General features: G+C 42.7%; 1 protein-coding gene across 2 annotated transcripts in view; it reads left to right on the forward strand.

Annotated features, from left to right (window-relative positions):
- RIPOR2 (RHO family interacting cell polarization regulator 2) overlaps nucleotides 1-22,668 on the forward strand; it is a 217,654-nt gene that overhangs the window by 154,453 nt on the left and 40,533 nt on the right. For both annotated transcript variants that reach the window (XM_030212149.1, XM_030212158.1), the window contains exons 12-15: nucleotides 5,797-5,926; nucleotides 9,450-10,127; nucleotides 15,592-15,779; nucleotides 20,604-20,772. In XM_030212149.1, coding sequence (XP_030068009.1) covers nucleotides 5,797-5,926; nucleotides 9,450-10,127; nucleotides 15,592-15,779; nucleotides 20,604-20,772 — 1,165 coding nt within the window. The remainder of the gene's footprint in view (nucleotides 1-5,796; nucleotides 5,927-9,449; nucleotides 10,128-15,591; nucleotides 15,780-20,603; nucleotides 20,773-22,668) is intronic.

Here is a 22,668-nt window from a genome sequence, read left to right on the forward strand (position 1 = left end):
CACAAAAAGTTCAGCATGCACATACCTAAACCTCCATTACCCAAGCTGCAAAGGACTAAAATATAAATCAACATGTGCAAACAGCTTCTCCTACATAAGCACACAACTATGGAATGTATTACCAAATGTCGTGAAAACAACGCATGACATAACAATCTTTCAGAAATCACTAAAGACCAATTTATTCAAGAAGGCATACCATAATGATCCAACCTAAACACCCGACTCATACAACACAACGAAACTTGCTACCAGACCAGGATACTTAATTTCTCTCTTAACCACCTAATTCACTCTGTAACTCATGTACTTTAACGCAACTACCACTCTGTATTTCTCATACCGGAACTGGTGTTCGCCATCACGGTACTATGTAAGCCACATTGAGCCTGCAAATAGGTGGGAAAATGTGGGATACAAATGCAACAAATAAATAAATAAATAAACAACAGCTATGGATGCCACCCTAGCCGCCTGACAGAGAACCCAACACAGTTCGGGGCAACTATCCACAGGGTCCCCATGAATCGACACTGACTCAATGATACTTAACAATAACATAACAGGCTAAACTATTATGAGGCCGGCACACAAATGGATTATGCCCATGTGGCCCCCTATAAAAAGAAAATGATGCAGGCTGCATACATATGGATTTCTGATCACATAGTCCACTGTTGTAAAAACTTTGCTGCCCTGGGTCTAGAGCATTATTTAAGGATAAAAGAACTACTGAAGAAATCCATACTTTGTCTCAGCCTAAATGCTTTTCAGAGTCTCTCTGGGAAGACCCATAGGAACTCTTCCAGAGCATATTTTGCACTCAGGGTGGTGATTAGGACAGAGTGAGAAACTAAGCACTTGACCAGTACGCAGTGTAAGGATCCCTGCACACATGAGCCAATCATTCTAGCCAAAAATGGGTGTCATTGCATCAGTGCATCAGATTGGAGCCAGAGATCTTTCTGACCTGGAAAAGAAGATGAAAGAGAGGGAAAGAGGGAAAGGGGAAAGGAGAGAAAAAGGAAAGAGAGATTAACAGGGAAGTGAGAGAAGACTCAGGGAAGAGAATGCTTATGATACTGAGTATTCTGGAGACTCCAGCAAAGTGTCAGAGACCTAGATAATATGTGAAGAGAAGCAGGGGAAAAGAGAGACAAAAAAAGGAGAAAAGATATAAAGAAAAGCTATGACAAAAGCAGTTTTCAAAACAGAAAAGAAGCAGAAGGAAAGAAGATTGGTCAGATGTGGCAATCAAGGGTTATGAAACTTTGTTTGAAGGGAAAGGATAGCACAATTCAAAATAAAACAGCAGAAATAAAACCAAATTAATACCATTTTTCCAAAGTAGACAAGCACATCACTACAGGCAAGATTGTATACATAGGCCTAATAGAAGTGTGAGGAACAAAATACAGCAACAATTGTCAATGGCCTCCTGCAGCATTATTTTATCTTTTGCCTTCACTGGAAAACACAGTAAAGCATGTTTTTATGATAGTTTAATTTAGCATATACAGTATTAACAGTCCCCTGCCACTCATACTACTTTCCATTATAGTATGAAGTACTTCCCTCCTGTTCTCTTTCCCTGTAGACCTTTTCACTGGGTTGTTCTAGACCATTCCAAGGTACTCTAACCCCATTTGACTAACTCACAACCTGATCTTGGCCCTAGCAACTATACTTTGCCTTTGCACTGTCTCGCATGCCATAGGAACATATCTCCCGTAACTCCATGTGTCCCCACAGAGACTGCAGGCTTCGGTGGTCAGGGAGTCCCATCACCTTTATGATATAGTTGTATCGTTGACTGGAACTCTGTACTGACTTATGTGTATTTCATGTGCTATAAGATAATTAAGGAGTCTTTTTACTAAGCTGTGGTAAACGCTAGTGTGTGCTTACCATGGGATACAGTCAGGTATCCTGTGGTAATTTTTGGATCTGTGCACACAAACCACGCTCTAAAAAGTATTTGATTTTTTTTTTCGTGCAGCGGGGGGGTGTCTGCAGGGCAGAGAGGTGGCATTTCTGTGCTAATCAGTTAGCACAGTCACATTGCTGCATGCTAACTGATTAGCACAGGATTAGCACGTGAGACTTACCACCTACAAAATAGATGGCAGTAAGTGCTCATGTGCTAATTTTTTTTAATAGCCGCACACGAATGGCAAAATTAGCACATGGCCATTAATTTTTAAAAAATAGAAAATCGGCCATTTTTCTGCTGCGGTAAAAGTAGCCTTAGTGCACAGGAAAGACTGGTGTAAGGGAAAGGGGGGGGGATGGGACTTGATATATCACCTTCCTTTGGTTACAATTAAACAGTTTATATATTACTAGCCGTTAAGCCCGTAACAACGGGCTAGTTTTTTGTTTTCCTATGGCTTCCCCCCCCCACCCCCACCCCCCGTCCACCAACCGTGCTCTCTCCACTGCCCTCTCCCCAGCGTCTGTTTCCCTCAGTTCCGCCCCTCCTTCCCTCCCTGCTCCCTCCTCGTCCTCCGATTTCCTCGCCCATGTCCAAGCCTTCCTCCCTATTGGGCTGTACTGCTGGTGGAGGCGGGGCTTGGACTTCTACACTCTCAGCGTTCCGACTCTACTGCGCATTTGCAGGTGAGTCGGTCACTTGCTGTTTATATGTTTGATATACAGGTACTTATTTTGTACTTAGGGCAATGGAAGATAAAGTGAGTTGGCCAGAGTCACAAGGAGCTGTTGTGGGAATCAAATGCTGCTCTCCAGGGTCAAGACCCACTGTACTAACCACTAGACTACTCCTCCAACTGTGGTAAAGTTACTTTTAACCGCAGCTTAGTAAAAGGACTCCTAAAATCACAATATTCACAATAAACTAAGTTATAACAAGAGGAAAAAGTTTTAAATCAATTATTACAATGGAAAGGGAGTGGCCAAGATGGCGAGCTAGTCTTGTGAGTTTTGCTATTTGGTTCATTTTCCTTGAAGCACTATGCCCCATACTAAGTGGGAGGGGACTGTTAGAGGCTTACTGCCGCCTACTCTGGCATCCTCCCTGACACAGCAAACACTCGACCGCTTCGCTACTCAGCATCTGTAAGAGCAACCCAGAGGGAGCTCTGCCATGGGCTCAGCAGGAGGAGCTGCTGAGTTCATTAGAGCATGACGTTTCATTGTCACCTCCGGTTTAGAGAGTTGCACGGGGACAGAAATCTAACCCATCCCAGCAGGAATCTAACCCATCTCCACCGCAAGTAATCTCCTCCATTCTGGCTCCCAGCACACCCAGACCCGCCCCTGCCATACTGCACCACAGTCACCTAGACCCCCCTCCCAGAAAGCCAGATTCTATAAGCAGCAAAAATACTGGTAAAAGTAAAATAAATCATTTTCTGTACTTTGCTAAATACAAAATTTAAAAAGATACACATTTCCAAAAAAGCAAACATCCATGAGCAGCATGTCCCCCCTTTCCTTTCCCTTCCCTCCCATCCATGAGTAGCATGTCCCCCTCTCCTCTCCATCGCCTTCTATCCCATGTGCTGTATTCCCATTTTCCCTTCCCCCCTCCATGTACGTCCCTCTTACAATCTTTTATTCCATCCTCCTTCCTCCCTGCACCCATACTTCCTCCACCCTTTTTACAGCCCCCTCCCACCCACCAACCTAGCCATGACTCCATCCATCCACCTCCCCTCCAGCCCTGGGTGCCCTCTCTCTGAATGTACCTCATCGTATGTACCATATCTTTCAAGTTCTTAATATTATGAGAGAAATTAGTAGTTGTTCTTATGTATTCGTCTCTCTACAATGGATATACAAGGAAATACAAACTTTCTATCATCGTGAGGTGGATTAAGGGATAGTTTGAGAGCTATGAAGAATTGATTGCAGCAGCAAGAGTGGTATTCTTGTTAATTAATGTCAGAAAAAGTGGATGTACAGTAGGAATAAAAATTCTCACTTGGTTTTGCAGCTGGTCATGTCCTTTGAAGTGATTATTTTTTAGGTGCATGAAGATATTTTGCAAAACAAATATGCAGAAAGGCAATTATTACTAAAAAAAAAATAATAATAAAAAAGCATCCAAGCAGCACTAAAACATTTTTCAAGGTGTCATGTGCCCTTCCCGAACATACCTCAATGCATCCTGGTGGTCTGGTGGCTTCTTCGAGGCAGGAAAGATGCCCATTCTTTCCTGCTTGCTGCTGCTGTTTCTTTAAAATGGCTGCCGAGACTTCAAGCGGTGGCCTCACATATTACAGTGTTCTTGAATTTACTTGTGGCATATATGCAAGTTGTTGCTTTTTCAGCTTTTTGTAAGCTTAATTTTGTTTTCTTCTTTTGATCTCCTTATCTATTTAACCCTGTCCCAAATCTTTGTGGTCTAAGGAAGTGAAACACAGTGGGGGGGGGGGGGGGGGGGGGGGGGAATGTATTCTTTTCCTCTTGTAATGTTTCTTATTAGATGTGGTTTCTGTATCTGTGCTTCTCTATTTTTCATGAAACAAGTGGATACTTGTGAATTATGTAATAAACTTATAAATAAATAAAAATCAATGATAGAAATCCATTCTTTGGATTTCTTCTTACTAACATAAGAAGTTAGTAAAATGTTAAGTATAATATTACAAGAATGTTTTATGTACTTTCTTATGTAGCGCAACTATAACAAATTATTTTCAATAAGGTATATCATTCCTTATGTATAAAAGAGATGTGTGGGGGGTCATGTTGCAGCTTGTTAAATTTGTCTATGGGAACAGCTCTTCTCAGCATCTTGAGCAGAATCTGTAAGAGAGCCATACCCACATGGTACTGTTCAGAATTTTAGAACTGTCCATGCTATATCAATTAAAAATGGTTACCTCTGATTCTTTATTTTCCAAACTATTCAAGCAACTTCCTTACAGTGTACCTGTGGGAGCAGCCGTGATCCAAAGCTGCATCAAGAATTACTTCACATGGAATGAGTTCTGATTGGTTTGTGCAGGATGCTATTTATGGAAATCATAGTCAATATGAACCAATCAGATCCAGGCAATATGAGGTACCTGTGGCTCTCTTGACAGGATCAAGAATTGTTTAACATGGAATGGGTTCCGATTGGTTTGTGCAGGATGCGTGATGTAATTTATGAAATCACTAGCCGTTAGGCCTGTTAAAACGGGTGAGAATTCCAACTACCCTCCTCGCCGCCGCTCCCTCCCCCTCCATGCCGGGCCCCCTGCACTGACCTGACAGCGCCTCTCACCTCTGTGTGAAAGGAGGTGAGAGGCGCTGTCAAGTCAGTGCAGGGGGCCCGGTACGAAGGGGGGCGGGAGCGGCGGCGGGGATGGGGGGAGGGTGGAGGTTGGTGCGCGCGATGTTCGTTTCCAGGCGGCAGCGTCCGACTCCGTTTCCCTCTCTGTTCCGCCCTCTGACATCATCACGTCTTGACGTGAGAGCGGGACAGAGAGGGAAGTCTCTACTGCGCATTTGCAGGTGAGTCCGTCACTTGCCATGTTTGATAGTCAAAATGAAACAATTGGATCCAGACAATAAGAGGTAACTGAATTGCAGTGAGATAGCCTAAAGAATTAAAAAAACAATGGCCTAACAGTTGCATTTTTAAATGATACCAGATGAGTAGTATTGCTGATAGGGTGCTCCTCTGAATTGCTGCATGGTGAGCACTACTTTTTTATTTAAAAAAATCTCTCTGCGTGTTTCTGGTCTAAAATGAACTCATACTATGATGTGAAAAAGGCTGGAAACAGTTTACTCTGGGAGGCCACTCTTTCATGATCTAAGGAAATTAATGTTGCTTTGCAGTCCATTTGACAGTGAGGACCTGACTCCATCCACAGGCAATGTAAACAAGGCATCAGCTCTCCAAAGAAGGGCCTCTATATACAGTCAGGGGACTCCAGAAACTCCAATCTTCAAGGACCACTCCTTCTTTGTAAGTTCAATTGGGGGGGGGGCCTTGAGTGTTTGTCTAATGAGAACTTCAATGGCTTTAGTAAACACTACACAGTCTAGGCTCATTTACTAACAATCTCTAATGGGCACTTCTGTGAGGGCTGTTGACTTCTAAGTGTTTACCCCAGTTCTCATTAGCAAGTGAAGCGCTATCTGCACTGTTTGTCTTATAAGTGAGATCAGAGCACCACTTCATTGCCATTGTGCTATAATAGTTTTCTGATGCCTTTTTTTGTGTTCAGTCATAGCTCTTAAGAAAAATCAAGAGAAGTCCTGTTGGTTATATAGCCTTCTAAAATTAGCATCTTTAAAACCATGTTTGAGTCTGGCGCTTATGCCTGTGTGCATTCACTAACTCCCCCTTCTTGCTTTAACTAATAAAGAACTGGCTGCACCCTCCACAAAACAGGCTACGGTTGTCAGTTCTGGAAGCCCTACAGGACACTTTCTTTGACAAGCTGCGAAGAAGTCGCTCTTTTAGTGATCTGCCATCGCTCAGGCTGAGGCCTAGCGCAGGCTATGAGCGATATGTGAGTCTGCTGGGGGTTGGGAAGAGGGAGGGGGAAGATGTGTGTGGTGAATTGGTGATATGGGTCAAGTGGCTTTTATACATGCATGCACTAGTCTTAATTTTGGGGGGTAGGAGGCTACCTTTTTCCACCCTTTTCTTTTTTGCTGATTGGCTGCTGGTGGGAACTGTTTACCATGAAGGAAACCTAGTGTTGCGCATCTATGGTAAAGCTGCTTAAGGTTTTTTAAGAGCTGCAGTTCCGATTTTCATGTTCACCTGAAAACAAAAATGCATTATGAAGAAAAATATCTTCATACATTTGGATATCTTGGATTTTCATTTAAATTTGGATACTTTGGACCACAGATATGACGCTACAAAACCCATCTATTGACAACATTCAGCAAAACAGCACTGGGTTTCTTTGGGTGATTTTTGCCTTATCTGTCTTTGGATTGCTGTTCTGTCCACATCTACTTTTTTTTTTGCTCACACCTTTTTCAGTAGTAGCTCAAGGTGAGTTACATTCAGGTGCTCTGGATATTTCTCTATCCCAGAGGGGCTCAAAATCTAAGTTTGTAGCTGAGGCAATGGAGGGTTAAGCAACTTACCCAAGCTCACAAGGAGTAGCAGTGGGATTTGAACTGGCCACCTCTGGATTGCAAGACTGATGCTCTAACTACTAGGCCACTCCTCCTCTCTTATTTTGCTGCCTTAAATACCCAGGATGTAACATTTCCAAGGAAAATCCATGCTTTCATCCTGTACCCCTAAAATTTCTTTGCTTGCATTGAGCCCCTGCAGATGTTCCTAAAGAGAGAAAGCCTTCAGTCTTATACTGTTTTTAAGTTTTGAAAGGAATCTTAAAGTTCCATTATTTTAGAACCAAACAAAATAGCAACTTCATACATAAAAATCTGGTGTTCTTTCTGAGCTGTTCATGTCACAGCCAGCTATATTTGCTTATATGAGCTTCCAAAATGAGGACAGTTGGATTCAGGGTGCAAAAGTCCTGAGACTAGAATCAAATCTAGGTCCCTCTGCACCAACTGGGCTATGCTGTCCAGTGTTTTCAAAGCTTGGCGGCATGCCTTCTTTCTCTACTTCTTTGCTGTTCCTCAGCCTCTCCTTTCTGATCCTTCCTTCAGTGGTTGCCTGTGAAATACCAAACCCACTCAAATTCTTATTTTTCACTTTACAGAATATTTATGGCCTGGCAATCCCCTACCTCTGCTATACCATTTTCCAGCACTGCCGCCTGTCTCACCCTTTAGGTGCTTCGTAACGGACCCTCCCTGTACTCCTCTGAAAACGTTTCTCATGTTTATGTTTACTTGCTATACCACCTTTTAGCCAGAAAACATCAAAGCGGTGTACAGTACTGTGAAAACTAGTTCTTTGCCTTTTCACAGTACTGAGGAAAATAAGAAAGGAGGAAAACAACAGGGAGGAGACAGAGAGAGAGCGAGGAGAGGGGAGGAAATACTGACCATCAAATGAACCTCATCCGGGTGGCCCCCTCAGTTGAAAAGCTAGTTAAGGAGAGTCATTAAATGCCAGGGAAAACAAGTGGGCCTTTAGGAGACAGCAGAAGAGGATAAGAAAGTTCAGATTGCAAGTCTGGAGGGAGGGAATTCCAAAAAGACGGTGTCAGGTGAGGTGAAAGAAAGCTGAGTGATGAGTGGACTCTAGCCTAGCCATATGTACCAGAGGAATAGCAAGATGAGAATCAAAAGCAGAGCGCAGGACACACATGGGGCGGTAGGACGTGATCAAAGCTACGAGGTAAGGAGGGGATGCTGAATGAAGAGCATGGAAAGTGATGGTGAGGATCTTACAAATGATTTGAGATTTAAAGGGAAGCTAATGGTGACATTTTTACAGCAGGGTGACATGATCAAACCATTTAGCTCGGGATAGGATGTGAATAGCCGTATTGTGCAGTGTTTGGAGTTTCTTAGGTGAGATAAGTGGAAGGCCGGCGTATATGATATTACAGTGTTGAACTTAGAAGCCACCAGGACATATAGAAGTGTAGTGCAACTTTCGCCAGTAAGGTAGGGATGGAGGGAACAGATAAGGTGAAGTGAGAAAAAAACTATTCTTTATGGTATCAGAGATATGAGCAGCAAAGGTAAGGGCGCTATTGATATGAACACCAAGATACTTGAAAGAATCAACTATGTGAAAAGGTATTCCTTGAATCATGGGAGAAAGTATGGGGTAGGTGCGGTGGCCAGTTGCCCACAGTGCCACTGTTTTTTGTTGGTTTAAAAAGGAGATAATGGGAGAAAAGCCAGGTTATCACCTTATCAAGGTAGTTCTGCAGAGGAGTCAAATCAGGGTTATAGGGGTTTTGTAAGGAAACTAACAGAATGTTGTCTGCATAGAAATAACACCTAATATAGTAGTAGTAGTAGTAATAAAGATTCTTGAATGAGGGCAGCTCATCATACTCTTTTGCCTTCTTTGTCCTGGCACCATATCTTTAGAAGAATCTTCCTTCAGAATATCAAGATTCTCCATCACTGCCCACCTTCCATTCACACCTAAGCACACATTTCTCCAAACTCACTTTTGCTAACTCTGTTAGGACACTTTCAACACTCAGTCTAGTAACCAATTGTACCACTGTCTTTGTCTTCTAATTCATAAGTCACTGTGGTCAAAGGCACCATTAAATCTATTAATGCCTGGGATTTTGGATTTGAAACACACAGTCACGAGATTCATTTGAGTTCAGTGGCTCTAATACAGTATCTTTACATAGCTTGGTTGTCCCGAAATCCAAACTAAGGACTGGAGTTTGAGACCACAGCCTTATGTTAGTAAAACTTTATTTGACTCATCCTGTCTCTGGGCTTCCTAGCTGAGTGTTTTCTTTTACATTATTATATATTCTTTCATTTGCTCTGGCCATATAAAAGCATAGCTTTTCATTTCTTATTTTAAAAAAAGAGGCTTAATATTTTTCTCTTTATTATCTTTTCAGTCTAATTTGCCTGATGATGTCTTTGAAAATGGTGAGACAGCCAACGAGAAAAGACCATTGTCTCTCAGTTTTGCTGATCTCCACAATGGTGATTGCACCCCACCCTCCAGATCAACTGTTTCCTCCATGGCCCTTGGTCTTTCCAACCCTGAAATTACCATCACTCCTCCAGGTCTCATTCCGAAGGACATGGCATCAAATCACCCATCCACGGACAATGCCTCTACAGACCCAACATTTCAGCTGAAAGACTTGCCCACACAATTAGATCACCTTGATCAGAAGGAGGAATCCAAGACAGCAGTATCCAGTGTCAATCAAGAGTTTCCAGCTTCAGCCAGTGGTAACCTGTTTTTAGATACCTGTGTGTCAGTGTCACTTTTACAAGACCCTGATGAGGTTTCTGAACTGAAGCCTGTAGAGCTGGATACCTCTGAAGGGAACATCACCAAGCAGCTGGTGAAAAGGTTGACCTCAACAGAGGTGCCAAGGACACAGGACAAGCCACACTATGAGGGCTCTGTAAGTTGTGAATCGGAAGGATACAGGTCATATTTAGATGGAAGCTTAGAAGAAGCCCTTCAAGGGCTTCTTCTGGCTCTGGAGCCTCATAAAGACCTTTATAAAGAATTTCAGGCCTTGGAACAGAAGTTAATGGATTTGGAAGATATTCTAAAGGTTAGTATATTTACAACTAATACATCTTTTACGGCTAAAAACTTCAGTATAAATGGCTCTGAACAGTCATAGAAGGGTACATTGCAAAGCCATTCCCAAAGCTAAATCAGTGCTTTACCCAGGGGAATGGACTTTTACAAAACTGCCCACCTGATATGTGGGTAGACACATATACTTCAGTCTGTATACATATACCCCCAAATTTATGTGAGCTGTTACAGAATATGGCCCAGTCTGTATAAATCTACACCCAGGGATTTATGCCACATTTCGCTGGTGTAAATGGATGTGCGTAGTTTTAGGCACTGGGATATCAACTAAGTGTGTTTTATATACCATGCCTACATCTTATAGAATATGCTTAGGCGAGAATGATTTCTGCGTGGATTTTCCAGGTGCCATATATAGAATCTCCCCCAAAATGGGTTATTCTATAATACTGCATGTAAATTTTAGGAATGCCCACGACCCGCCCATGCTCCTCCCAGGGCCACACCCCCTTATGAGATCTGACTACTTAGTGAGTAGTGCATGTAAATTCTAATTAGTGCTGATAATTGCTTGTTAGCATCCAATTATTGGTGCTGATTGGCTTGTTAAGCAATTGAATTGCGCACATAAATCAGAATATACCCAGATTTGCACGCACAACTTTAGTTGCTCTATATGGAATTTGGGGGTATATGTATACAGACTGAAGTACATGTGTCTATCCACATATCATGTGGGCAGTTTTGTAAAAGTCCATTCCCCTGGGTTTCTATAATTGAACAAGATCAGAGTTATTCATTATATACAGTATGTGTTTTTTTATGATTTAAATCTTTAGAAGTTTTTAATATTTTTTATATTGGTTTTATATTAATACTTCTGTTACACTGCAGTTTCCTTTCACACCTTCTTCACCATAATCTTTAAATACATTTCTTTTGTGGCAGTGCTTTTATGGCTTTCTGCATATTTTCAACATGTTCTCACATTTAATTAGACTTTCTAAATACAAAGACTGGTCCCTATCGCTGTTGTTTTACTTTCATTTTTTTATCTTTTCACTTTTTTATCATTTCACGGTATTTAATATTGTTTCACATGGCACAGTATTTGTTTGTATGCTTGGTATTTATGTTTACCTATTCTTTTGACACTTACACTTCATGCAATCTGATTACCCCATGGTCTCAAGTGCTACTTGAAATTTTATTTTCATTTTTGATTCTTTTCAATTGAATGTTGTTTGGTGATTTGATTTGCGGCTATTTAGGTTATCAGGGATTCCTATGCTTGAATTTTGAGCGCAACAATGACAACTGTGATCTTCAGATATGTAAATTGTTATTTATAGTTTTCATCTATACTTTTTTTTTTTTTTTTACAACAATGGATTCCTTATTCATTTATGTTATAAAGCTTGAAAAGTGGATTTTGATTGTTGTTCACATAAAGCTTTCTGTAAATCATTGTTAGTTTTTTTGACTCATAAATGTGTTGATTCTGATTATGGAAAGATTATTCAGCTGTACATTGTACCTTTATTCTACTTGTTTATACCTGTTGGTAGGGTTCACCTTGTTTTAGAATATGCTGTCATGCTCTTCCATTTTAAATGTTTTAACTAGTGTTTAATACATTCAATAGTGTCAAATTTTGTTGATGTTTTTGTTAGCTCCTGTTTTAATCTATTTTATTTGGATTTTGCTCACACCTTTTCAGTAGTAGCTCAAGGTGAGTTACATTCAGGTACACTGGGTATTTCTCTGTCTCTGGCGGGCTCACAATCTAAGTTTTGGACCTGAGGCAATGCAGGGTTAAGTGACTTGGCCAGGATCACAAGGAACAGCAGTGGGATTTGAAGTGGCCACCTTTGGTGTCAAGACCAGTGCTCTAACCACTAGGCCACTCCTCCACTCTATTTTTACTCGTATTCTAATGATTATCATTATTATTTTTACCTATGTATTTTAGGTAGTGATATGTGCTCTTATTCTTATTTTCTTTCTTACCCCACCTCCCCCCCCACACACCTTTTACAAAGTCAAACTAGCAGCAGCCAGTGCAGTAATGCCGACACAGCCCATTCAACTATCACAGCTTTGTAAAAAGGGGAGTTAGTATGGTGTTCTATTTTGTAATTAATTTTTTAATTTAATAAAACAAATTTGATTTAGGTTATTGTTTTTTGTTATCTTACTGTTAGTTTCTCAACTTTAGACTCTTGATGCAGGCCAATAGGCTGAAACACAGCCTGTGTCGGGTCATTTTGGTTGCCTCTGCTGTTTTCTTTTTCAAACATTTATAACAGGCAAGGGATTTACTTCTGGGGAGGCCTAATAGAACAGTATAATATATTTTTGAAAGTAGAAAGAGGTAGCAAATGTCATCATGCAAGCCATCATGATCAGAAATGTATAACTATAAATAAAGGCCTAGAGGGATGTAACCCACATAAAGTGAGTGGCACGTACAGCACTAACCACCTTACTGGGCAAACTAGATGAATCATACTGGCCTTTACCTGCCTCCATTTACTATGACACTATAAACCTCAGATTTATTTATTTATTTAGGAATTGTTAATAAATGAAAGGAGAATAAAATTTGAGACTATCATAATGCCTCTGTATTGCCTTAAGGAGAGACCGTACTTCAAATTTTATGAGCAATTCTGGTTGCCACATCTAAAAAAAAAATGCAGTGGATTTAGAAAAGGCATAAAAAAGGGTGACTAAAATGATTAAGGGGATGGAAACCACTCTCATTTGAGGAAAGACTAAAGAGGCTAGGGCTCTTCAGCTTGGAGAAGAGACAGCTGAGGGGAGATAAGATAAAGGCCTATAAAATACTGAGTGGAGTGAACAGGTAGACCAGAATCGTATGTTTACTCTTTCAAGAAGTACAAAGACTAGGGGATGCACTATGAAGTTGCTAATTAGCATATTTAAAACAAATTACAGATTTTTTTTTCTCAAACATCCAGTTAAGCTCTGGAATTCATTTGCTGGAGGATGTGGTAAAAGCAGTTAGTATAGCTGGGTTTAAAAATGGTTTGGACAAGCTCCTGGAGGAAAAGTCCATTAAACCATTCTTAACAAGCTAGAATTCTGGAATTTTGCCAGGTAGTTGTGACCTCGATTGGCCACTGCTGGAAACGGAATATTGGACTTGATGGACCCAGTGGGGCAGTTCTTATGTAGATTACAAGCCATAATGTAAGAATCCAATTAGCTACTAATAATACTGGACTGTTTGTGGGTCATGATACCTGAGATTTTTCAACATATAAACTAGAGCAGATATTTTCCATATTATGAAAAGATTAGTTCAAAACAGTGAGCAGTAGATAAATGTTGCACATGCCAACAAAGAAAGAAATTTGAAACAGAACATGTCACATGTGAATATGAAATTGAAGTGAGCAAACATCTAAAGTGCTTACAAGTGGAAATGAGGAGGTTAAGCAGACTGTAACGAGAAGTGTGGCTGATCTCATGGCATTCAGCACTGGCACAAGCCTTGACAAACATCTGTGACCTGTTTTTCAGTAAACACTAATACTTCTGACAAGGATGTCTTTTTGTTTGCTTTGGGTTTTTGGGTTTTTTTTTATGTGCATAAAAGATCAATGAAGTCATCTTATTCAGATCTCCCAGAAAATGTTTTGAGAGATTTCTTTTAGTTTCTTTTGTAGCAAATACCAAAAGCTAGAGATGACACCTTGGCCATTGGATAATGGTGCCTCTGTTTCAGCCCATTTATTGTGACAGTACAGAGGCAACGCACAAAACTGTAGACTACTGAGAACTATCTATTCTGTCAATTTGTGAATTTTATGAGTTCGGCTGCAGTAATGAGCGTTCAGTTAAATATCTAAGATGTACTTGTTACCAAGCTAATGTAAAACAAATCTGAAATGTAAAGGGAATGTGACTCAATTTAAACCTTAATTGGCTGATTCACACGACCTGCATTGTAACAGTGGTAATTTTCTGATTTATAAAAAAAAATGGTACCAGGTTGGAGTGAACGGGCAGTTCCACTTTCCACTCCTGCTGCATGTTCAGAAATGTGCCAGTTTGGTGACAAAAGCTTCTAGGTTGGGATCCTGGCAGAAAATCACCAGCTGCGCTACCATTAACACGAATTACCTGGCACATTGGTTAGTGAATTGGCCCCTTTACACATAATGCAGTCATTAGCTTAATGGTAGTGCAAGTTACCGTGTTTTAGTGAATCAAGTGCTTTCAGCAGCAAAACCTTCCTTTACACCAGACTTGACCAAGTTCAGTCCTCAAGGACAGCAAAAGGCCAGATTTTCAGGATATCCCTAATGAATAAGCACGAGAGAGATTTGCGTGGTCATTACCTCCACTGTATGCAAATGTTTCCCCAAGCATATTCATTAGGGATATCCTGAAAATCTGGCCTGTTTGAGGTCCTTGAGGCTGAAGGGCCAAGCCACTTTACACCATCCTCTCTGTTGTTGCCCATGTTTTCCTCTCTTATGTGCTTAATGCCTTCTCTTACTGTTCTTCCCCTTTTCATTTTCTCCCTATTTGTTTTACAGGATTTTTGGCCAGTTGTATTTTTGCTGTTCTTAAATAGATTCAATTAAAAATGATAGGTGATTAATAAGTTTGATAAATAAAATATAAAGATATTTTTTAAACAATTGGGGGCCCTTTTACTAAGCTGCGTAAGCGTCTATACATGCCCAATGCAGGCCAAAATGGAGTTACTCCCCGGCTACCACATGGCTCTTGCGGTAATTTCATTTTTGGTGCGCGTCTGATACGTGCGTCTGAAAAATAATTTTTATTTTCAGACGCGTGTATCAGATGTGTGCCAAGTGGCATTTGACACGCGTAGGTCATTACCGCCCGGTTACCACATGAGACTTTACCGCTAGGTCAATGGCTGGTGGAAAGGTCTCAGACCCAAAATGGACACGTGGCAATTTTCATTTTGATGCACGTCCATTTTTGGCAAAAAATTTAAAAAAGGCATTTTTTGCAGGTGCGCTGAAAAATGATTCTGCGCGCGCCCAAAACACACGCTTACACTACCGCAGGCCATTTTTCAGAGCATGTTAGTAAAAGGACCCCTTGGATTCCCATTGGGTAGGAAAATCAGTTAATCCTATAGTCTAAATATATCATTTATATATAGGGGAAGCTGTAAATTACTATCTTTACCTTTGCATACAGACCAGTAAAAGGTATCAATCTGCTGTAGATAGACACCTGGAGAACAATGAGGATCTCTTGTTTACATGCCCCTAGGCACTGTGTTTTAACAGTGTCTATTAGAGTCACACCTAAATCCAATTCCTCTACCAAGCAAATCTGAAGAAAGGCTCTAGTTGGAAACTACTGTTATATCCTTTTCTTATTTAGCAATGTCTTTATTTCTGTATTTACCTGTTGCCAGAAATGTGTTTGGTCTTCACTGGTTCATTCTGATTTTGCAGTGCAAGCCAGTTGTAAACCGAAGCAGGTCTTCCAGTATAAGTCTAACAGTTGAGAGCGCTTTAGAGAGCTTTGATTTCCTGAATACCTCTGACTTTGAGGATGAAGTTCATGTGGAGGAGGAGGAGGAGGTTTGCAATAGTGGAGGTGCTGACTCCGTATTTTCCGACACAGAGACCGAGAAAAGCAGGTAAGTCACGAGAGGTGGCAAGTAGTTCATGCTAACTCTGTGCCTAGATTGGACATCTTTTATTGGAGGCATTGTGATGTTGCCAACCCATATCCTTACATGCATGAGATTTTATCCTAGTCATGATTTTTTTGTGTAGCTGCATCTCTCGCTAAGGAAGAGAGGGTGGCCCCAGAGGCGTAGGAGCCAACATATCAAAATGATTGGGGGTGATAAACAGCACACAAACAGCAAAGGTGATAAAAGGAGTCCCAAACCAGTGGTGCCGTGCAAAAGTTTATTAATAGATATCAATGACTCAACACAACCCGTGTTTCAGCCATAAGGCCTTCTCCAGGAGTCAATGTCAAAGATTACACAATGGTCTAATTTCGAATAATAAGCATGAACAACCACACCAATATCACCCATCAACAGATATTCCGCCTCTAAGTAGTGCTGCAAAACAGTTCCAACGTCAAGGCTGATATTCAAAACTATTTAACTGACCAGAAATGGCTGCTGTCTGGTTAAATAGCTTATTAGCGCCTAATTGTGACTATTATTCAGCTGGATTTAACCAGTTATTTTTGCTCAATATTCACAGTTAGTGCCTACTGCATAACCAATTAAATCGGGGTACTTATCCGGTTAACCAGGTAAGTTTATCACTTAAGTCTGACTACATAACTAGCAGTCCTGTCTTTAACCGCTACTAACTTAACCAGTTAGCGCTGAACATCAACTTAACCAGTTAACTTTTTAGCAGCCAAAAAAGGCCAAATATTCAAACCTGGCATTGCATATCCGGGTTTAATGCCGGCAACGGACAGCAAAAGCACTGTCCGCTGCTGGCTGAATATTGGGGAGAAAGGAAATAAACCCTCCCTGGCACAAAGAGTTTGCTCAATCAGAGCTGGCTACTGTGCCCAGAGGCACTACACAAAAGAAGTAAAACAGTGGCATTTTGAAAACACAGGGAAAAAAATGAGCAGAACATCAAAAGGGTCTAAGTCAGGGGTTCCCAACCCAGTCCTCAGGACTAGGTGGCTTAGGGGAGGAAAAACGTCAAGGCCTAAGCTGGAGTGAGGTATACAAATAACTTAACCACTCAAAGTCTTGGGCAAAAAGAACTGGACACCAGCAGCATCTTTAGATAAAACGCCTTTATTGGTGATCCCCAAAACGAAGTTGGTACAAGACAAAAATTTGAATAAATGCAATAAGAAAATCAAAAAGGGTAAAAATCAAACCCAATAAAAGAGCCCCTGTTTCAAGTCCATAGACAAGAATAAAATTGCTTTAGGTAACCTCCTTTCTGCTCTTCCTTCCTTGTACTATGAGCAGGGGCGTAGCCAGACACCCAATTTTGGGTGGGCCTGGGCCCAAGATGGGTGGGCAGAAGTACTCTACAAGTGATTTGGTCTCTCCCTCTCTCACCTGCATGCCATATGGTCTCAAACATCACCCCCTCCACTGCATACCTTTTAAATAGCAGCTTTTCACTGACAGTGAGCAGCAACTAATACACACTGCTCATGTTGGCCCCACAGCCTTCCCTCTGATGTAACTTCCTGTTTCCGCATAGGCGGGAATACATCAGAGGGAAGGCTGTGGGGTTAGTGCAAGCAGTATATATCAGTCGCTGCTCACTGCAGGCGAAGATCTGGTATTTAACAAGGTATGCAGGAGGGACAGTTGGGAGTTTTCAACTGGTGGGGCTTGGGGAATCCCTGCCAGCCACATCATAGATGTGCTGCTACTGGGTGGGCCTGAGCCCAAAATGGCTGGGCCTGGGCCCACCCGAGCCCACCCTTGGCTACGCCACTGCCTCTGAGTCTCAGGTAAAGCTCTCTTCTACTTCACTTCCTCTGGATTTCTAGCTGGGCAACTCCAGATGCCACAAACGTCTCTCATTACATCACAGTTCTTGGGTCAGGCAAAGTCTCAATGCCCAGGATTCAGAACTATTTCTCCAAAATCTCCTTCTCAGCATAAATTTCCTAGGCAGAGTTGCAGAGCAGGGAGAGACACTCTCCTCCTGAACAGAGTCAAAACTGAGGAATTCTTTTTAGCAAAATTACAAATCCCCTTGTCAGTGTGCTCAGTTACATTGGGGAAGACTGGTCCCTCACACCACAGCACTGGGTGGGAAAAAAAGTGGACTAAATTGAAGAGGGCAGTGGATCTTTATGTAAAGAAAGTAAAGAAAAGCAAAACAGATAGCAATCACAAAATACAAAAGATCCGAAGAAGTTGTACATGATAGGAGGAGAGAGGCTGAAGCGCACAGACCAGGAGAGGGACCTCGGGGTGGTAGTGTCCGAGGATCTTAATATTGCAAAAACAATGTGACAAAGCCAGAATGATACTGGGCTGCACAGTGAGGGGCATAACCAGCAGAAGGGAAGAGGTATTAAGGCCCTTGTGCAAATCATTGGTCAGGCCCCACTTGGGGCACTTTCAAGGTTTGAAAGAAAGGAATTTGAAAACGTTTGAACACTGAAATGGACTGCTTCCCTGATAAGCTTGCGAAACCTGGCCATGTTGGTGGTGGGTCCGTTGTTAGTAAAATCTTGTGTTAAAGAAGCTAAGTATCTTTTTCAATATAATTAAAAAATGCAGGACCGATAACGATTTGATGCTACTATAAAGAGTTTATCTGCTCAAGAAGAGAAGCACATGACACTGATGGTCCATACAAAAAATTAGTTACTGTATATTGCACATTGAATGTGGAAATTGTGTGCTTTGAATGTTCTGCTAGATTGAAGACTATAAGTTATAAATGAAGTGACTGATTTGACTGTTGCTGGAACATTATTATTGTTGTCTTTTTAGTCCTTAGCCATACAGGCTGGGCAACCACCTCCCTCGCAATGTTACATCTTTTTATACTGACCTGCCCCCTGCTGCCTTAAGTAAACAAAACTACAAAGTCTTAAAAGTTCCAGACAAAAAGGTATCAAATAAAACAGTCAAGAACTCAACTTCCATATCTGAGTCTTTTCAGGGCTGTCCCCTACAGCCCTTATGCTCTCAGGCCTCACCTACTTCCATGGTCTTAGGTCTTTGCTCAGTTTCCTTGTCCAGCATTCACTTTGGGGTCCTCTTTGCCAGGGGTTGGGTAGCCCGTTTACTCCTGCTGGCTATCAGCGTTCACATCTTCTTGGTCCAGCATTCACTTTGGGGTCCTCTTTGTCCCGGGTTGGGTAGGCTGTTTACTCCTGCTGGCCATTTGTGAAGGAGCTCCTTTCACTTTCTGGACCAGGGCTCTTCCCTCTGGTTCCTCCTCTCTCACTCTACGCCTTAACTCCCTCCTTTCTAATGAAGGAGTTTTCAGACCCCTCCCTTTGGGGCTCCTCCTTCCCTTGATTGGCAGGTAGGGATTGAGGGCGACTATAAGTACTACTACTACTACTACTTAACATTTCTAAAGCGCTACTAGGGTTACGCAGCGCTGTACAGTTTAACAAAGAAGGATAGTCCCTGCTCAAAGGAGCTTACAATCTAAAGGACTCCTTTTGGAGTTTTCTTCTCCTGAGCTCTAAATTCTTCCTAAGGCTCCTTTATACAACCCAAATGGGGAGAAGTGGAATGAGCACACTGTGACTTCAGCACCACAAAATAAATAAAGAGAATTTAGACATTATGCATATTTCAGACTGAAAAGAACAGAACAGACATGCATATGGAATTAAATTTGGTTAATCTGTAGGTTTATTAGTCTGAATTAATAAAGCATTTATTTTTGTAAGACCATGTAAGGTCCATGTGGTTATTCAATATACATAGACATCTGGAGAGAGATACATGCCAAGACACATGTACACATTTCAGAGCGGATTGCTAAAGTGAACACAACAGAGAACACAAAGGATTCGATTCATTAAAGGCCTTCCTATTATCCTGTGTCTCTGAGGAAGAAAAACCTAGTGCATAAGGCCTGGAGCTAGCTAAAGAGAGGACAGCAATGGAGGACTACCAGCACAAGATTTTATAAAATTAACGCAATGTTATCTTGATAGTAGTCAGATCATTGTGAAAACAAGACATCTAATTATACATGCTGAGCCCCAGAGCAGAAATTTGGGAGGGGGCTCCAAAGCACACTGGCAGGCTGTGTCTTCTTCAGCTTTGAGCCAGTGGCATAGTCACTGGTGGGCCTAAGTGGGCAGGGAACCACCCACTTTGGGCTCAGGCCCACCCAGCATTGGAGCACCCTTGCTGTGGCTGGTGGGGATACTCAAGCCCTGCCAGCTGAAGACCTTCTCCTCTGGCAGCTAAAACTCCTACCAAACTCAGCAGTCAGCAGCAGCATCCCTGGGCTATTGCCACTGCTGACACTCGCACATGCTCAGTTTTTATGCATGAGCAAAAACTGAACATGAGTGGTGTGCCAGCGGCAGCAGCGCAGGGACACTGCTGCCAACTGCTGAGCTTGGTAAGAACTCTGGCTACCAGAAAAGGAGGCCTTCAGCTGGTGGAGCTTACAGATCTCTGCCAAGTAAGAGATTTATATTTTGAGTTGAGAAAGTCCTGGGGCAGACAGGGAGGAAGCGGAGAGAAAATTCCATGCCTAGCCACTTTGGGCTCAGGCCCACCCACAATGTTCTGTCTTGCTACATCATTGCTTTGAGCAGGCTTGGAGCCCCTGATGGCCTGGGAGCCCAGGGTAATTGCCCTGATTGCAGCCCCTTAACGCTGGCCCTGTTTGAAGCCTGCACATCATGTTCATTAACTCTCTATAATATCTCTTGAATTTGGTACTAATCATTTTAAAATGAGTCTGGTGTGTGTTTACAAGGCTACCATGCACCCCATTAATCATTCCTGTGTTCACAGTTACAGGTTGGAACACCCAGAGGCCAGAGGGCACCTCAGTGAAGCTCTGACAGAAGACACAGGAGTTGGTACCAGCGTCGCTGGCAGCCCTTTGCCGCTGACTACAGGGAACGACAGCCTGGACATCAGTCTTGTTAGGCACTTGCAGTATTGTACCCACCTTGTTCAGGTATACCTCAGGCTTCCTAAGGACTTCACAAGAGACCTTATCAGTAGTAGTGAAAATTGTTGAAGCTGATCAAAACTTTGGCTGTTGAACCATGCGGCTGCAGATGTGTGCATCAGGGACAATACACCATCCCCCTCATTCTGTAACAGGTTGCCAAATGTTGGGCACCAGTTGAGCGCATAGGTTATAGAATATTAATGTGCATGACTATTACAGTTAGGCGCCTAACATATGCTAACAACTGCCTTAGTGGGATTGATATTCAAAGTGATTTAAACAGACAGGAAAGGCTCCTGCCTGCTTAAATTGCTTGCAGCCAGCTATCCAATCACTTACCTGGGCAGTGTCATTGAAGATCGGCACTAACCAGCCATTTTGGTACCGGGTCACATAGGGACTTCACAGGGGCGGAGTCAGAGAGGATCCAGGAGTTATGCAGGTGTCAGCAATATTCAGGGCCAGTGTCTGCACAGCTAATCAGGCATGTAGAATCACACAAATAGAAGATCTAACTTTGCGCAGTTAGCCGTGAGAGTATACAGTGGGGGAAATAAGTATTTGATCCCTTGCTGATTTTGTAAGTTTGCCCACTGACAAAGACATGAGCAGCCCATAATTGAAGGGTAGGTTATTGGTAACAGTGAGAGATAGCACATCACAAATTAAATCCGGAAAATCACATTGTGGAAAGTATATGAATTTATTTGCATTCTGCAGAGGGAAATAAGTATTTGATCCCCCACCAACCAGTAAGAGATCTGGCCCCTACAGACCAGGTAGATGCTCCAAATCAACTCGTTACCTGCATGACAGACAGCTGTCGGCAATGGTCACCTGTATGAAAGACACCTGTCCACAGACTCAGTGAATCAGTCAGACTCTAACCTCTACAAAATGGCCAAGAGCAAGGAGCTGTCTAAGGATGTCAGGGACAAGATCATACACCTGCACAAGGCTGGAATGGGCTACAAAACCATCAGTAAGACGCTGGGCGAGAAGGAGACAACTGTTGGTGCCATAGTAAGAAAATGGAAGAAGTACAAAATGACTGTCAATCGACAAAGATCTGGGGCTCCACGCAAAATCTCACCTCGTGGGGTATCCTTGATCATGAGGAAGGTTAGAAACATAGGCGTAGACTGGGGGGGGCGAGGGGGGGCAATGCCCCCCCAAACGACGCGAGGCGCCGCCGCGCCATTAGTTTAAAAAAAAAAAAAACCCACATGCAGGCACACGCTCCTCTCCGTCCGCTTAGCTTCCCTGCCCTCTCTATCTGCATCCCGCCTTCCTCTGACGTCATTTCCTTTCGGGCGGGGCGCAGACAGAGAGGGCAGGGAAGCCAAGCGGACGGAGAGGAGCGTGTCCGTCTACCCCTCTCTCTTCCTCCCTCCCTCCGGCGCAGGCAGCAGTCTTTTCCAGCGTTCCTGGCAGCGGTAGCGATGTACACGCTGCCTTTGGCTCTGCCCCGAAGCCTTCTCTTCAAGTTCCTGTTCCCGCATAGGTGGGAACAGGAACTTGAAGAGAAGGCTTCCGGGGCAGACCGAAGGCAGCGTGTACATCGCTACCGCTGCCAGGAACGCTTGAAAAGACTGCTGCCTGCGCCGGAGGGAGGGAGGAAGAGAGGAGGTAAACGGAGTCACCATCTTGGACCTCGCGGGGGGGGGGGTGGGGAGCAGAGGGAAGATGGATGGGACGGAGGGATGGTGAGCAGAGGAAAGGAACAGAAGATGGATGGGACTGGGAGGGATGGTGAGCAGAGGAAAGGAACAGAAGATGGATGGGACTGGGAGGGGTGGGGAGCAGAGGGAAGGAGCAAGAGATGGTTGGGACTGGGAGGGGTGGGGAGCAGAGGGAAGGAGCAAGAGATGGTTGGGACTGGGAGGGGTGGAGAGCAGA

Source organism: Microcaecilia unicolor, chromosome 1 (assembly GCF_901765095.1).
Source record: "Microcaecilia unicolor chromosome 1, aMicUni1.1, whole genome shotgun sequence".
Lineage (NCBI taxonomy): Eukaryota > Metazoa > Chordata > Amphibia > Gymnophiona > Siphonopidae > Microcaecilia > Microcaecilia unicolor.